The sequence below is a fragment of the Pristiophorus japonicus genome, chromosome 1, assembly GCF_044704955.1.
Source record: "Pristiophorus japonicus isolate sPriJap1 chromosome 1, sPriJap1.hap1, whole genome shotgun sequence".
Lineage (NCBI taxonomy): Eukaryota > Metazoa > Chordata > Chondrichthyes > Pristiophoridae > Pristiophorus > Pristiophorus japonicus.
In genome coordinates this window covers 543,599,862-543,618,044 of record NC_091977.1, presented here as the reverse complement: position 1 = coordinate 543,618,044, position 18,183 = coordinate 543,599,862, and the positions used below count along the sequence as shown (strand labels likewise).

General features: G+C 48.5%; 1 protein-coding gene across 5 annotated transcripts in view; it reads right to left on the bottom strand.

Annotated features, from left to right (window-relative positions):
• Positions 1-18,183, bottom strand: part of atg9b (autophagy related 9B) — a 94,454-nt gene that overhangs the window by 69,115 nt on the left and 7,156 nt on the right. For all 5 annotated transcript variants that reach the window (XM_070897039.1, XM_070897054.1, XM_070897047.1 and 2 more), the window contains exons 2-3: positions 10,731-10,880; positions 4,839-4,882 (exon numbers count right to left, since the gene is read on the bottom strand). In XM_070897039.1, the coding sequence (XP_070753140.1) occupies positions 4,839-4,882; positions 10,731-10,842 (156 nt within the window). In that variant the 5' untranslated portion in view covers positions 10,843-10,880. The remainder of the gene's footprint in view (positions 1-4,838; positions 4,883-10,730; positions 10,881-18,183) is intronic.

Below are 18,183 nucleotides of genomic sequence, written 5' to 3'. Positions count from 1 at the left end.
TTATATTGTAGTAATGTTAACCTTTAACCTTTGCCTGTTAAGCAGAGAAGTACAAGTCAATTTCGAAGCAGTGACCTTTGGCTGTTGAACCAAGACTGTCCTTAAAGCAATGGTCAGTTTAATCACTTCAGTAAGCCTGATGTGCTGTTGCAAACCGGTTCTGAATGTTTCAGCAAACTTTAATCATTTGCTATGGCCCTCAGCTGGAGTATTAGCCCAAATCTGGGCAGCACAGTTTTGGGAAAGATGAGAAGGCTGCGGAGAGGGTGCAAAGGAGAGATGTACCAGAATGGTGCCACAGGCCTGCCCGCCCCCCCCCCCCACTTCCCGTACCGAGAGTAGATGGATTAGCCCTACCATTGCCCTATAACACTGCCTGACCCCTGACCCCCCCCAGGCTGTGAGTTTTTGGGGGTTCACTGGCGTTTGAGGAACTTGCTGCTGACAGCATAATCATCGGCAGTCCCTCGGAATCGAGGAAAACTTGCTTCCACTCTTAAAATGGGAGGTGGCTGAACAGTCCAACAGACAGAGAGACAGCACATGACTCACACCGAGTCTAGACTCACTTATGGACCTTGTGTAAATGCTTGGCGAATCTTTTGTCAGCAGATCTTGTAAATGACTGTTGAGTTCATAAGGGAATCTTTACGGCAATTGTTGATAAATTAACAATTAACCCAAAGCCTGCAATCGCAGCAACTGGCATGATGTGTGGTGAGTGCGGCAAGCTCAGGAGGAACGGGTGACTTTGGACCTGTGGTTCCCGAGGCTCTCCCCCACGGGGGGGGGGGGTTTCCTCGCCTTGTGTCTGGGTCTGTTGCAGACTACTTGATAGAAAGTGATTGCTGCGATTGGTCAACAACTCCATTAACACCGCATCATGCGACTACCAGGATGATAGAAGGTGAACTAGATGGACCTAGGTCTGTTTTCGTCTAGCAAATGCTATCTTCCGATGTAACTAATCCAACACCAATCCATGAAATAGCCACATAGACTGCAGGCTACGCGGGATTCTGACTCCCCTTTCAACTCCAGGAACCCAGCTCAAATCCAACAAAGACTGGTGGCCCAAGCCTCCTGTGTGCGACAGGTCAGATAGACACAACAGCTCCGATAAGCACTGCTTTGGTGGGTAAATAGGTGAGCGTGCCACAATCACGTCTCATGGACCCCCAAACCCAGAGTTGCTGCTGACCGTGAGCTGAGACTAGAGTGTCATATTGAGTCAGTGCCACCAGAGACAGCTCAGTCAGTCTTTCACCTGGCCGTTTGTGGAATCTTGCTGTGCACAAAATGGCTCCCACGCACGTCACTGTAGTTCAAACTAACTGTACGTGAATCACTGATACTGCAGAGGTTTGACAGGCCCCTGGTGCCCAAGATTATGGGACTTAACCTTTTACCTCAATACCTCATACACCCAACACCACCATCACTCCCCCTCCCCTCCCCTCCGACACCGTCACTCCCCCTCCCCTCCGACACCTTACCGGATATGTATACCCTCGCATTTTTGGTATCATCCTTGTAAATCTTCTCTGCATCTTCCCCCTCCCCTGACAAAAAGGTAGGAAGTGCTGAGACCACTGCTGTTCGCCATTTACATAAACGATTTGGACTCGGGAATCAGCAGTTCAATTTCAAAATTTGCGAATGATACCAAATTAGGGCGTGTAGATAATAGAGGACGACTGGGGCAAAAAAAGGAAGACATGAATAAATTTGCAGAATGGGTGTGTAATTGGCAAGTGAACTTCAATATAGATAAGTGTGAGGTTGTACGTTTTGTTCGGATGAATAAGGAGGCCACATACGCCTTGGTAAATAAAACTCTAAATGGGATAGACAAAAAGTAGCGACGTGGGTTATTGTGGCCATAAAAAAAAGTAAACAAAACACTGGGGTTCATTTCTAGAGGGTTAGAATTGAAAAGCTGGGAAGTTATGTTAAAGTCGGTTCGAACCTTGGTTAGACCACACCTGGAGTTGTTGTGCATAGTTCTGGTCGCCATATTTTAAGAAGGATACAGAGGCACTGGAGAAATTGAAAAAAGATTTACAAGGATGATACCAGAACTGAGAAGTTATACCTATCAGGGAAGATTGAACAGGTTGGGTGGGGATCGTTTTTCTAGAAAACTTGTAAGGCCTTAGAGAGGATGTAGAAAAGATTTACAAGAATGGCCTCCTTCTATACGGTAACAATTCTATGATTTTTCTAAGTATAATGAACCGCAAAATTTGGAAGTGTAGTGAACAGTGAGGATGATAGTGATAGACTTCAAGACAGGCTGGGCGGACACGTGGCAGATGAAATTTAACGCAGAAAAATGCGAAGTTATACATTTTGATTGGAACATAAGAACATAAGAATTAGGAACAGGAGTAGGCCATCTAGCCCCTCGAGCCTGCTCCGCCATTCAATAAGATCATGGCTGATCTGGCCATAGACTCAGCTCCACTTACCCGCCCGCTCCCCGTAACCCTTAATGGTTAAAAATCTATCTATCTGTGACTTGAATACATTCAATGAGCTAGCCTCAACTGCTTCCTTGGGCAGAGAATTCCACAGATTCACAACCCTCTGGGAGAAGAAATTCCTTTCAACTCGGTTTTAAATTGGCTCCCCCGTATTTTGAGGCTGTGCCCCCTAGTTCTAGTCTCCCCGACCAGTGGAAACAACCTCTCTGACTCTATCTTGTCTATCCCTTTCATTATTTTAAATGTTTCTATAAGATCACCCCTCATCCTTCTGAACTCCAACGAGTAAAGACCCAGTCTACTCAATCCATCATCATAAGGTAACCCCCTCATCTCCGGAATCAGCCTAGTGAATCGTCTCTGTACCCCCTCCAAAGCCAGTATATCCTTCCTTAAGTAAGGTGACCAAAACTGCACGGAGTACTCCAGGTGCGGCCTCACCAATACCCTGTACAGTTGCAGAAGGACCTCCCTGCTTTTGTACTCCATCCCTCTCGCAATGAAGGCCAACATTCCATTCGCCTTCCTGATTACCTGCTGCACCTGCAAACTAACTTTTTGGGATTCAGGCACTCCCAGGTCCCTCTGCACCGCAGCATGTTGTAATTTCTCCCCATTCAAATAATATTCCCTTTCCTGTTTTTTTTCCCAAAGTGGATGACCTCACACTTTCCGACATTGTATTCCATCTGCCAAACCTTAGCCCATTCGCTTAACCTATCCAAATCTCTTTGCAGCCGCTCTGTGTCCTCTACACAACCCGCTTTCCCACTAATCTTTGTGTCATCTGCAAATTTTGTTACACTACACTCTGTCCCCTCTTCCAGGTCATCTATGTATATTGTAAACAGTTGTGGTCCCAGCACCGATCCCTGTGGCACACCACTAACCACCGATTTCCAACCCGAAAAGGACCCATTTATCCCGACTCTCTACTTTCTGTTAGCCAGCCAATTCTCTATCCATGCTAATACATTTCCTCTGACTCCGCATACCTCTATCTTCTGCAGTAACCTTTTGTGTGGCATCTTATCGAATGCCTTTTGGAAATCTAAATAAATTTGGAAAAACGAGGAGAGGCAATATAAACTAAAGGGTACAATTCTAAAGGGGGTGTATGAACAGATAGCCCGAGGGGTGTATGTACACAAATCATTGAAGGTGGCAGGGCAGGTTGAGAAAGCGGTTAAAGAAGCTTACGGGATCCTGGGCTTCATAAATAGAGGCACAGAGTACAAAAGCAAGGAAGTTATGATGAACCTTCATAAGACACTGGTCCGCCCGCAACTGGAGTATTGTGTCCAATTCTGGACACCGCACTTTAGGAAGGATGTGAAGGCCTTCGAGAGGGTTCAGTGAAGATTTCCGAGAATGGTTCCAGGGATGAGGGACTTCAGTTACGTGGATAGACTGGAGAAGCTAGGGTTGTTCTCCTTGGAGCAGAGAAGGTTGAGAGGAGATTTGATCGAGGTGTTTAAAACCATGAGGGATCTGGACAGAGTAGAGAGAGAGAAACTGTTCCCATTGGTGGAAGGGTCGAGAACCAGAGGACACAGATTTAAGGCGATTGGCAGAAGAACCAAAGGCGACACGAGGAAAAACTTTTTTTACGCAGCGAGTGGTTAGGGTCTGGAATGCGCTCCTTGAAAGGGTGATGGAGGCAGACTCAATCACAGCTTTCAAAAGGGAATTCGATCAGTGTCTGAAGAAAATAAAATTGCAGGGCTACAGGGAAAGGGCGGGGGAGGGGGACTGGCTGAGGTGCTCTTGCAGAGAGCCGGCACGGGTTCGACGGGCCAAATGGCCTCCTTCTGTGCTGTAATCATTCTATGAAAACAGGAGACTGAGGGGCGATCTGATAAAGGTCTTTAAGATTGTGAAAGGGTTTGATGGGGTAGACGTAGGGAAGATGTTTCCACTTGTGTGGAAGAACAGAACCAAGATAGTTACTAATAAATCCAATGGGGAATTCAGGAGAAACTTCTTGACCCAGAGAGCGGTGAGAATGTGGAACTCGCTGCCACAGGGAGTGGTTGAGGAGAATAGCATTGATGCATTTAAGGGGAAGCTGGATAAATAGTTGAGGGAGAAAGGAATATGCTGATAGGGTGAGATGAAGAAGGGTGGGAGGAGGCTGGTGTGGAAATGGCCACATGGCCTGTTTCTGTGCTGTAAATACTATGTAAGACTATGTATGTAACACCACCATCACTCCCAGTCCCCTCCAACACCACCACCCTCTCCATGTGCCTTCCTCCTCCCAGAGGGATCACTACGCCCCCTGCAGGACAGCGCTCATTTCACAATCACACTGAAAAGTATAAACCAATGCACTCTGGTCAAAAAGGATATTCTTGTGAAGAAATTATCCAGGTTCTTTATATGATGCCATGAATCTGTAAAAGAATAGAAATGAAATTAGCTGGTTCTGTGTACAACTGGCACTGTGGACGACACAGCAGATCACCATCATCATCAACTTCCAACTCCGTAACATCGCCAGTCTCCGCCCCCTGCCTCAGCTCATCTGCTGCTGAAACCCTCATCCATGCCTTTGCTACCTTCTGCCCGGCCTCGACTATTCCAACACTTTTCTGGCCGGCCTCCCACCTTCCACCCTCCGTAAACTTACTCTCACCATGTCCCGTTCACGTAACACCCCAGTGCTTGCTGACCCACATTCGCTCCTGATTAAGCAATGCCTTGGTTTTAAAATCAACATCCTAGTTTTCAAATTCCTCCATGGCCTCACCCTTCCCGATCTCTGCAACTGCCCCAGCTCCACAACCCTTTGAGATCCCCGTGCTCCTCCAATTCTGGCCTCTCGCCATCGATTTTTATCGCTCCACGATTGGTAGCCGTGCGTTTAGCTGCCAAGGCCCTGAGCTCTGGAATTCCCTCCCTCAGCGTCAGCTGTGGCTCAATGGGGAGCACACCCACCTCGGAGTCAAAAGGTTGTGGGGTCAAGTCCCACTCCAGGGACTTGAGCACAAAAAAAAAATCTAGGCTAACACTGCACGCAATGCTGAGGGAGTGCTGCACTGTCGGAGGTTCCGTCTTTCGGATGAGATGTAAAAGCCCTCTCAAGTGGACGTAAAAGATCCCACGGCATTATTTCGAAGAAGAGTAGGGGAGTTTCCCTGGTGTCCTGGGGCCAATATTTATCCCTCAATCAACATAACATAAAAACAGAATATCTGGCCGTTATCACATTGCTGTTTGTGGGAGCTTGCTGTGCGCAAGTTGGCTGCCGCGTTTCCCACATTACAACAGTGACTACACTCCAAACGTACTTCATTGGCTGTAAAGCGCTTTGGGATGTCCGGTGGTCATGAAAGGCGCTATATAAATGCAAGTCTTTCTTTCGAAACCTCTCCGCTGTCTCTGCTGCTTAAAACCTGCCTCTTTGACCAAGCTTTTGTTCCCTGTCCTATTATCTTCTTATGTGGCTCGGTGTCAAATTTTTGTCTGATACTTGTGACATTTTACTACGTTAAAGGCGCTATATAAATACAAGTCATTGTTGTTGCTGCTGCTTTAGTCGCATATTAAAACATTGGCCAATTTGGGATGAGGGGTGTCAGTGCTGAGATCAGCATTCCCAGGGCAGGCAGGGTTCTCGAAGACCCAGACTTTTGCTGGGGTTGGGCTCTATGGGCACTGCCAGTACTCTAGGACCAGCCAAATGGGCCTTCTTCCAGCGGCAGGTTATTCACTCCAGTGATTACTGGACAATAATGGGGCCAGGGAGCCCCGCTGGTTTCCCCCTCCCACCTGTGTGGCTCAGACCACAGCAAAAAGTAGAAACATAGAAAATAGGAGCAGTAGTAGGCCATTCGGCCCATCGAACCTGCACCGCTATTCAATATGATCATGGCTGATCCTCTACCTCAACACCATATTCCCACTTTTTTCCCATACCCCTTGATGCCTTTTGTGTCTAGAAATCTATCTATCTCCCTCTTAAATATATTCAGTGACTTGGCTTCCACAGCCTTCTGTGGTAGAGAATTCCACAGGTTCACCACCCTCTGAGTGAAAACATTTCTCATCTCGATCCTCAATTTCCTACCCCAGTATCCTGAGACTGTGACCCCTTGTTCTAGACTTCCCAGGCCGGGGAAACATCCTCCCCGCATCCAGTCTGTCCAACCCCGTCAGAATTTTATACGGGGAATAGATAGGAGTTTCTGCGGCCGCAACCGAGACTCCAGGATGGTATGTTGCCTCCCTGGTGCAAGGGTCAAGGATGTCTCGGAGAGGCTGCAGAGCATTCTGGAGAGGGAGTGTGAACAGCCAGTTGTCGTGGTACATGTAGGTACCAACGATATAGGTAAGAAGCGGGAAGAGGTCCTACAAGCTGAATTTAGGGAGCTAGGAGTTAAATTAAAAAGTAGAACCTCAAAAGGTAGTAATCTCTGGATTGCTACCAGTGCCACATGCTAATCAGAGTAGAGGGAGCAGGATAGTTAGAATAAATACGTGGCTTGAGCAGTGGTGCAAGAGGGAGGGATTCAAATTCCTGGGACATTGGAACGAGTTCTGGGGGAAGTGAGATCTGCACAAAAGGGACGGTCTGCACTTGGGCAGGACTGGAACTGATGTCCTGGGGGTTACATTTGCTAATGCAGTTCGGGAGTGTTTAAACTAATATGGCAGGGGGATGGGAACCTATGCAGCGAGACAGGGCGAAGTAATATGGAGTCAGAAACAGATGGTAGAAAGGTAAAAAGCAATAGTGGAAGGCCGAGTAAACAAAGGCAAGAAACAAAAAGGGCCACACTACATCATAATTCTAAAAGGACAAAGGGTGTTAAAAAAACAAGCCTGAAGGCTTTGTGTCTTAATGCAAGGAGTATCCGTAATAAGATGGATGAATTAACTGTGCAAATAGATGTTAACAGATATGATGTGATTGGGATTACAGAGACGTGGCTCCAGGATAATCAGGGCTGGGAACTCAACATCCAAGGGTATTCAACATTCAGGAAGGATAGAATTAAACGAAAAGGAGGTAGGGTAGCATTGCTGGTTAAAGAGGAGATTAATGCAATAGTTAGGAAGGACATTAGCTCGGATGATGTGGAATCTATATAGGTAGAGCTGCAGAACACCAAAGGGCAAAAAACGTTAGTGGGAGTTGTGTACAGACTTCCAAACAGTAGTAGTGATGTTGGGGAGGGCATCAAACAGGAAATTAGGGGTGCATGCAAGAAAGGTGCAGCAGTTATCATGGGTGACTTTAATATGCATATAGATTGGGCTAACTAAACTGGAAACAATACGGTGGAGGAGGATTTCCTGGAGTGCATAAGGGATGGTTTTCTAGACCAATATGTCGAGGAACCAACTAGGGGGGAGGCCATCTTAGACTGGGTGTTGTGTAATGAGAGAGGATTAATTAGCAATCTCGTTATGCGAGGCTCCTTGGGGAAGAGTGACCATAATATGGTGGAATTCTACATTAGGATGGAGAGTGAAACAGTTAATTCAGAGACCATGGTCCAGAACTTAAAGAAGGGTAACTTTGAAGGTATGAGGCGTGAATTGGTGAGGATAGATTGACAAATGATACTTAAGGGGTTGACAGTGGATGGGCAATGGCAGACATTTAGAGATCGTATGGATGAACTACAACAATTGTACATCACTGTCTGGCGTAAAAATAAAAAAGGGAAGGTGGCTCAACCGTGGCTATCAAGGGAAATCAGGGATAGTATTAAAGCCAAGGAAGTGGCATACAAATTGGCCAGAAATAGCAGTGAACCCGGGGTCTGGGAGAAATTTAGAACTCAGCAGAGGAGGACAAAGGGTTTGATTAGGGCAGGGAAAATGGAGTACGAGAGGAAGCTTGCAGGGAACATTAAGACGGACTGCAAAAGTTTCTATAGATATGTAAAGAGAAAAAGGTTAGTAAAGACAAACGTAGGTCCCCTGCAGTCTGAATCAGGGGAAGTCATAACGGGGAACAAAGAAATGGCAGACCAATTGAACAAGTACTTTGGTTCGGTATTCACTAAAGAGGACACAAACAACCTTCCGGATATAAAAGGGGTCAGAGGGTCGAGTAAGAAGGAGGAACTGAGTGAAATCCTTATTAGTCGGGAAATTGTGTTGGGGAAATTGATGGGATTGAAGGCCAATAAATTCCCAGGGCCTGATGGACTGCATCCCAGAGTACTTAAGGAGGTGGCCTTGGAAATAGCGGATGCATTGACAGTCATTTTCCAACATTCCATCGACTCTGGATCAGTTCCTATGGAGTGGAGGGTAGCCAATGTAACCCCACTTTTTAAAAAAGGAGGAAGAGAGAAAACAGAGAATTATAGACCGGTCAGCCTGACATCGGTAGTGGGTAAAATGATGGAATCAATTATTAAGGATGTCATATCAGTGCATTTGGAAAGAGGTGACATGATAGGTCCAAGTCAGCATGGATTTGTGAAAGGGAAATCATGCTTGACAAACCTTCTAGAATTTTTTGAGGATGTTTCCAGTAGAGTGGACAAGGGAGAACCAGTTGATGTAGTGTATTTGGACTTTCAGAAGGCTTTCGACAAGGTCCCACACAAGAGATTAATGTACAAAGTTAAAGCACATGGGATTGGGGGTAGTGTGCTGACGTGGATTGAGAACTGGTTGGCAGACAGGAAGCAAAGAGTAGGAGTAAATGGGTCCTTTTCAGAATGGCAGGCAATGACTAGTGGTGTACCACAAGGTTCCGTGCTGGGGTCCCAGCAGTTTACATTGTACATTAATGATTTAGACGAGGGGATTAAATGTAGTATCTCCAAATTTGCGGATGACACTAAGTTGGGTGGCAGTGTGAGCTGTGAGGAGGATGCTATGAGGCTGCAGAGTGACTTGGATAGGTTAGGTGAGTGGGCAAATGCATGGCAGATGAAGTATAATGTGGATAAATGTGAGGTTATCCACTTTGGTGGTAAAAACAGAGAGACAGACTATTATCTGAATGGTGACAGATTAGGAAAAGGGGAGGTGCAACGAGACCTGGGGGTCATGGTACATCAGTCATTGAAGGTTGGCATGCAGGTACAGCAGGCGGTTAAGAAAGCATATGGCATGTTAGCCTTCATAGCGAGGGGATTTGAGTACAGGGCAGGGAGGTGTTTCTACAGTTGTACAGGGCCTTGGTGAGGCCACACCTGGAATATTGTGTACAGTTTTGGTCTCCTAACTTGAGGAAGGACATTCTTGCTATTGAGGGAGTGGAGCAAAGGTTCAACAGACTGATTCCCGGGATGGCGGGACTGACATATCAAGAAAGACTGGATCAACTGGGCTTGTATTCACTGGAGTTCAGAAGAATGAGAGGGGATCTCATAGAAACGTTTAAAATTCTGATGGGTTTCGACAGGTTAGATGCAGGAAGAATGTTCCCAATGTTGGGGAAGTCCAGAACCAGTGGTCACAGTCTAAGGATAAGGGGTAAGCCATTTAGGACCGAGATGAGGAGAAACTTCTTCACCCAGAGAGTGGTGAACCTGTAGAATTCTCTGCCACAGAAAGTTGTTGAGGCCAATTCACTAAATATATTCAAAAAGGAGTTAGATGTAGTCCTTACTACTAGGGGGATCAAGGGGTATGGCGAGAAAGCAGGAATGGGGTGCTGAAGTTGCATGTTCGGCCATGAACTCATTGAATGGTGGTGCAGGCTAGAAGGGCCGAATGGCCTACTCCTGCACCTATTTTCTATGTTTCTATGTTTCATTCTTCTAAATTCCAGTGAATACAGGCCTAGTCGACCCAATCTGTCCTCATACGACAGTCCTGCCATCCCAGGAATCAGTCTGGTGAACCTTCGCTGCACTCCCTCTTTGGCAAGTATATCCTTTCTTAGGTAAGGAGACCAAAACTGCACACAATACTGCAAGTGACCGGCCTTAGAAGCAAAAAAAACCCATAGGCAATCTGAAACAAACACACAAAATGATGGAAACACAAGAGCAGGTAAGGCAGCATCCGTGGAGAGATTGGAGTGAAAGTCAGAACCAGACAAACATGCACAGACAGAGACAGACATCCACACTGACAGATACGCACACACACAATGCATTATAGAGAGAAAATAAAATGACCTGTCAAATGCTTAAGTGGTGAGCAGGAGAGGATTAAATGGTTGTTAACAGGAGACACTCATTAGCGTAGTGAATAAATTAATGACACTCATTAGCGGTGAGAGGGTGAGCTAAGTAGAAAAGGAGGTCAGAATGAAGCATGTACCTTTCAGTCCTTCTGGAACATGCACCAGCAGGTCTTCACCAGGGGGGGAATCCTCCTCGAAATCGTCCGCCCCCAGCCGCTGGTACTCCTGGTATGTCTCAAACCGCGCCATTTTGTATCATATTCCCCGAATCTGAACTTCGTGGATAACTGAAAGGACAGGAAGAGCATTACAGGGAACAGCATATAATCTAGGCTAACACTGCCAGTCGGAGGGGCAGTACTGAGGGAGCGCCGCACTGTCGGAGGGGCAATACTGAGGGAGCAGTGCTGAGGGAGCGCCGCACTGTCGGAGGGGCAGTACTGAGGGAATGCGGCACTGTCGGAGGGGCAATACTGAGGGAGCGCCGCACTGTCGGAGGGGCTGTACTGAGGGAGCGCCGCATTGTCGGAGGGGCAGTACTGAGGGAGCGCCGCACTGTCGGAGGGGCCGTACTGAGGGAATGCGGCACTGTCGGAGGGGCGGTGCTGAGGGAGCGCCGCACTGTCGGAGGGGCGGTGCTGAGGGAGCGCCGCACTGTCGGAGGGGCGGTGCTGAGGGAGCGCCGCACTGTCGGAGGGGCGGTGCTGAGGGAGCGCCGCACTGTCGGAGGGGCGGTGCTGAAGGAGCGCCGCACTGTCGGAGGGGCAGTGCTGAGGGAGCGCCGCACTGTCGGAGGGGCAGTGCTGAGGGAGCGCCGCACTGTCGGAGGGGCAGATCTTTCAGATGAGACATTAAACCGAGGCCCTGTCTTCCCCTCAGGTGGATGTAAAAGATCCCATGGCACTATTTTGAACAAGAGCAGGGGTGTTATCCCTGGTGTCCTGACCAATATGCATCCCTCCACCAACATCATTAAAACATATGATCTGGTCATTATCACATAGCTGTTTGTGGGAGCTTGCTGTGCGCAGATTGGCTGCCGCGTTTCCCACATTACAACAGTGGCTACACTCCAAAAGTACTCCACTGACTGTGAGGAGCATTGGGACGTCCTGAGGTTGTGAAAGGCGCTATAGAAATACAAGTCTTTCTTTTCTCTCCAAGCTCCCTCAATGTGCTTTCACCTCCCTACCCGGTATCCCTCAGTCCTGTGTCGGTGAGGTATAGTTTGGTGTGTGTCTGTATATCGATAATATATGATTGCCCATGTCAGCTTTTGTTCTACACCAATCCTCCTCAGTTTCAGATTTATTTCTAAAAAGATAAAAGCCATTAATAAGACACCCTCAGTATAAACGAGTGATTGTTGTTGGAATATTTGACGTCACTCCCCCCTGGTTCAGATCATCATGTACGGAATGTTAAGAAGAGGAACAGTTTCAAACGTGTGTCAGTCAGAGGCTGACACTGAAAACCCTCTCAACATTTCCCAGTTTGCTGCATACAGCTGAAGACATCAGGGCCAAGTGGGATAAACAAGCCTATGAGACGGGGTGGGGGACTGAATGACAGGGTCAGCCGAGCAACAGATAAGTTTCTTCATGGAGAAAGCTGTCCAAGGAATGCTCAGTGTATTTTGAAACACACGTCGAAACCAAATATCCCAGTTGCACCAGTTCACTGAGACACAGATAGCTCTGCGGCTATCTGCCGTGGTTCAGTGGATAGCACGCTCGCCCTCCAAGTCAGAAATTTCCGGTCAATGTGCCTTCTTATTTTGGTTTTTGGTGTGCAGTCCCGCGGATTCTCTCGTATAGAAGCTGGTGAGCGGCCTGCGCGGGACTTCCAGGCCGCTGCACGACCACGCAGCTTAGCGGGAGCGTTGCTCATGGGTTCAAGTCCCGCCCCAGAGACTGGCATACATTATTTAGGCTGACACTCCAGTACAGTACTGAGGGAGGAGCGCTGCACTGTCGGAGGGGGTGCACTGAGGGAGTGCTGCACTGTCGGAGGGGGCAGTATTGAGGGAGCGCCGCACTGTCGGAGGGGCAGTACTGAGGGAGCGCTGCACTGTCGGAGGGGCAGTGCTGAGGGAGCGCTGCACTGTCGGAGGGGCAGTGCTGAGGGAGTGCTGCACTGTCGGAGGGGCAGTACTGAGGGAGCGCCGCACTGTCGGAGGGGCAGTACTGAGTACTGAGCGAGTGCCGCACTGTCGGAGGGGCAGTACTGAGGGAGTGCCGCACTGTCGGAGGGGCAGTACTGAGGGAGTGCCGCACTGTCGGAGGGGCAGTACTGAGGGAGTGATGAAGTAATGCTTCACTGTTAGAGGGTCATAGAATCAAACAAATTTACAGCACAAAGAAGGTCATTCAGCCCACCATGTCTGTGTCAGACGAAAAATATCTATCCAGCCTAATCGCACTTTCCAGCTCTTGGTCCGTAGTTCGTACATTACAGCACTTCAGCACTGCACTGTCAGATAAGACGTTAAACCGAGGCCCCATCTGCCTGATCAGTTGGGGTCGGATTTGAGAAAGAAAAAGAGAGGAGAGAGAGAGAGAAAGGAGCGAGAGCGAGAGAAAGGAGCGAGAGCGAGAGAAAGGAGCGAGAGCGAGAGAAAGGAGCGAGAGCGAGAGAAAGGATAGAAAAAAAAGAGAAAAAGAGAAAAAGACTTGCATTTATAGAGCACCTTTCACAACCTGAGAAAGTCCCAAAGCGTTTTCCAGTGTAGTGTAGTCACTGTTGTAATGTAAACAACAACAACTTGTATTTATATAGCGCCTTTAACGCAGTAAAACGTCTCAAGGTGCTTCCCAGGAGTATGAAGGCAAAAGCATGTGTAGGTAAAAGATTCCGTGGCGCCAAAGAGCAGGTGAGTTCTTCCACCATCCTCAATTGCTTGTGGGATCTTGCTATGTAAATTGGCTGCCCTTTTTCTCCTGAACAGTGACCACATTCCTGCTCCCTGCATTTCACATCCTCACCTGCCTGCTTTTTCTTTCCCCATTTGCCACTCTGAGGACTGTGCAGTTAATGGAGGGCTTGTGCTGGTTCAGTGAGTGCTGGGGTACCCTAGTCTAGAGATGCTGATGGGGCGAGATGAAGCAAGGTGCGAGGAGGCTCGAGTGGAGCATTAAACACCGGCACGGACCTTTGGCAAGTGGGCCAGGCAAATGAGGATGTGAAATGCGAGGAACAGCTCCCCCTGCACCATCGGCAAGGTGTTCGACAGACCCCACCTCACAACCCCCAGCCTGGCTCACACCAGAAGATCCACATGTTGCAAAGCAAGTGCCAAAATAATATTTTAGTCAAAAGAAGTAATAATTACTATAATTGACATATAAGAGAAGAGGGATTTGAGGATTCATATTCACAATAGAGTAAAAGTAGCATCTCAAATGCATATGGCCATTAAAAAGCTAATGGATATTGGGTTGATGCCAAGAGATAGAGAATACAAGAGTGGAGATGTCATCATAAAAGGCAGTCCGTTGAAATCGAGGAAGACTTGCTTCCACTCTTAAAATGAGTCCTTCGGTGACTGAATAGTTCAATACTGGAATTACAGTCTCTGTCACAGGTGGGACAGATAGTGGTTGAGGGAAGGGGTGGGTGGGACAGGTTTGCCGTACGCTCCTTCCGCTGCCTGCGCTTGGTTTCTGCATGCTCTCGGCGATGAGACTCGAGGTGTTCAGCGCCCTCCCGGATGCACTTCCTCCACTTAGGGCGGTCTTTGGCCAGGGACTCCCAGGTGTCGGTGGGGATGTTGCACTTTATCAGGGAAGCTTTGAGGGTGTCCCTGTTACGTTTCCTCTGCCCACCTTTGGCTCCTTTGCCGTGAAGGAGTTCCGAGTCGAGCGCTTGCTTTGGGAGTCTCGTGTCTGGCATGCGGACAATGTGGCCTGCCCAACGGAGCTGATCAAATGTGGTCAGGATGTAATGGGGAACCTCAGTCAGAGTCCAGTTGGAGACTGAGCGCAGTTTTGGGCTCCACGCTATAGGAAGGATGTTAATGCAACAGAGTAAGGACAGAACGGATACACCAGGCAGCTGCCTGGTGTGAGGAAATTCAACTACAACGCAAGACTGCAAAAACTGTGGCTTTGTTTGGTAGCACAGAGGAGATTATCATAGGGAGTCCCTCGGAATCGAGGAAGACTTGCTTCCACTCTAAAAGTGAGTTCTCAGGTGACTGAACAGTCCAATCTGGGGATTACAGTCCCTGTCACAGGTGGGACAGACAGTGGTTGAGGGAAGGGGAGGGTGGGACTGGTTTGCCGCACGCTCCTTCCGCTGCCTGCGCTTGATTTCTGCATGCTCTCGGCTACGAGACTCGAGGTGCTCAGCACCCTCCCGGATGCACTTCCTCCACTTAGGGCGGTCTTTGGCCAGGGACTCCCAGGTGTTGGTGGCGATGTTGCACTTTATCAGGGAGGCTTTGAGGGTGTCCCTGTAACGTTTCCTCTGCCCACCTGGGGCTCGCCTGCCGTGTGATAGAGGTGTTTAAAGTTATGATGGGATGGGTTAGGGTTGGAGCACTGAGAAACAGACTGTATCAGGAGTCTAGAACGAGGGGTACAAGATTAAATGTAAGTGATTTAGGATCGAGAGCCGGAGGAACGTTTCTCCACAGAGGGTTGTGAGGCTGCGGGGTTCACTCCCGGAGTTAGTGATCGAGACAGAGAAGGACAGGTGAGATAGGCGGGTGAAGGAAAGGGGATAAAGGGATGTGGGGACAGGGCGGGCACATGGGACCAGATATTATTAAAACACGGCTCGGGTGGAGGATTAACACCAACACAGACTGGTGGGACCGAACGGGGTCTGTGTTCTAATCTCTATGTAATTCTGGTGAAAGATCTGGTGAGGGTGTTTGGATAGAGCTGTGTGCCGAGTTAGTGATTCAACCAAGAAACAAAAGTGCGTGGACCTGAGAGGAGCAGCGGCAGCATAAAACACAAGGAGTAACGTACAGCTAACTGATGATTGGTAAGAGTCACACCCTTTTTTTACTTTAAGTTAGGGGCCGGGGTCAAATAGCTGTTTAGTAATAAAGCAGAAGCTTGGAGACCAGTAATTCTTTAACACCATATTCTATTAATAACTGTTAATACTAATTTATATTAATAACTGTTAATACTATATTAAATTAGGAACTGTAATACTATATTATATTAATCACTTAAATTAGAGATAGCGCAGTCTTAAGTTCCTGTAAAGTTAGTTAATAGTTGAATCATGGTCTACAGGGCTATATTAATAACCCCCCCTCCTGTATGGCTCAGAGACATGGAACATGCACGGCAGACACCTCAGGTCGCTGGAGAAATACCACCAACGATGTCTCCGCAAGATCCTGCAAATCCCCTGGGAGGACAGACGCACCAACGTTACTGTCCTCGACCAGGCCAACATCCCCAGCATCGAAGCACTGACCACACTCGACCAGCTCCGCTGGGCAGGCCACATTGTTCACATGCCAGACAAGAGACTCCCAAAGCAAGCGCTCTACTTGGAACTCCTTCACGGCAAACGGGCCGAAGGTGGGCAGAGGAAACGTTACAGGGACACCCTCAAAGCCTCCCTGATAAAGTGTAACATCCCCACCGACACCTGGAAGTTCCTGGCCAAAGACCGCCCTAAGTGGAGGAAGTGCATCCGGGAGGGCGCTGAGCACCTCGAGTCTCGTCGCCGAGAGCATGCAGAAACCAAGCGCAGGCAGCGGAAGGAGCGTGCGGCAAACCAGTCCCACCCTCCCCTTCCCTCAACCACTGTCTGTCCCACCTGTGACAGAGACTGTGGTTCCCGTATTGGACTGTTCAGCCACCTAAGAACTCATGTTAAGAGTGAAAGCAAGTCTTCCTCAATTCCGAGGAACTGCCTATGATGATGATGATGATGATGATGAAATAAAGGAATGGCAGAGCAGTTCGGTCCAGTGGAAAGCACATAGAAACATAGAAAATAGGTGCAGGAGTAGGCCATTCGGCCCTTCGAGCCTGCACCGCCATTCAATGAGTTCATGGCTGAACATGCAACTTCAGTACCCCATTCCTGCTTTCTCGCCATACCCCTTGATCCCCCTAGTAGTAAGGACTACATCTAACTCCTTTTTGAATATATTTAGTGAATTGGCCTCAACAACTTTCTGTGGTAGAGAATTCCACAGGTTCACCACTCTCTGGGTGAAGAAGTTTCTCCTCATCTCGGTCCTAAATGGCTTACCCCTTAACCTTAGACTATGACCCCTGGTTCTGGACTTCCCCAACGTTAATAAGAACATAAGAACATAAGAATTAGGAACAGGAGTAGGCCATCTAGCCCCTCGAGCCTGCTCCGCCATTCAACAAGATCATGGCTGATCTGGCCGTGGACTCAGCTCCACTTACCCGCCCGCTCCCCGTAACCCTTAATTCCCTTATTGGTTAAAAATCTATCTATCTGTGACTTGAAAACATTCAATGAGCGAGCCTCAAACTGCTTCCTTGGGCAGAGAATTCCACAGATTCACAACCCTCTGGGAGAAGAAATTCCCTCTCAACTTGGTTTTAAATTGGCTGTGCCATGTGGGAACTCCAGGATGGTTCCCGTGTCCTGGATAACCGCGTGTGCAGAAGGTGTCGTCAACTGGAGGAGCTCGAGCTCCGGGATTCGGAGCTCGAGCAGCAGCTGGCGGCACCGCGGTGCATCCGCGAGGCTGAGAGCTTCGTGCATAGCACGTTTCAGGAGGTGGTCACCCGCAGATAAGGAGCGCGCAGGCAGAGAGGGAGTGGGTGACTGCCTGACAGAAAAGGAGGACCAGGCAAGTAGTGCAGGAGTCTCCTGAGTGCATCTCGCTCTACAACCAGGATTCGGTTCCGAGCACTGGTGAGGGCGATGGTTCCTCTGGGGAGTACAGCTAGAGCCACGTCCATGGCACCGCGGGTGGCTCAGCTGTGCAAGGGGGAAGGAAGAAGACTGGAAGAGCAATAGTGGTGGGGGATTCTATAGTTAGGGGAGCAGACAGGTGTTTGAGGCCAGAGATTTGACTCCAGGATGGTATGTTGTCTCCCTGGTGCCTGGGTCAAGGATGTTACTGAGCGGCTACAGAACATTCTGAAGGGAGAGGGTGCACAGCCAGAGGTCGTGGTCCATATTGATACTCACGACATCGGCAGAAAGAGGGATGAGGTCCTGCAGACAGATTTTAGGGAGCTAGGAAAGAGATTCAAAAGCAATACCTCAAAGATAGTAATCTCTGGATTACTCCCAGTGCCCACGCACCAGTGAGTATAGAAATAGAAGGATAGATCAGATGAATGCATGCAGGAGGGAGGACTTCAGATTCCTGGGGCATTGGGACTAGTTCTGGGGGAGGTGGGACCTGCACAGGCTGGACCGGTTGCACCTCAACAGAGCCGGAACGAATATCCTCTTGGGGAGGTTTGCTAGTGCTGTTGGGGAGGGTTTAAACTAATTTGGCAGGGGGATGGGCACCAGGATATTACATTAGAAAGGGTACATAAAGTGCTCAAAGGATTGGGAGAGGCAGAGAGCACTAAAGTAAGAAATAGTAAGGTATTAGGTGGTATCAGACAAAGAGAGAAC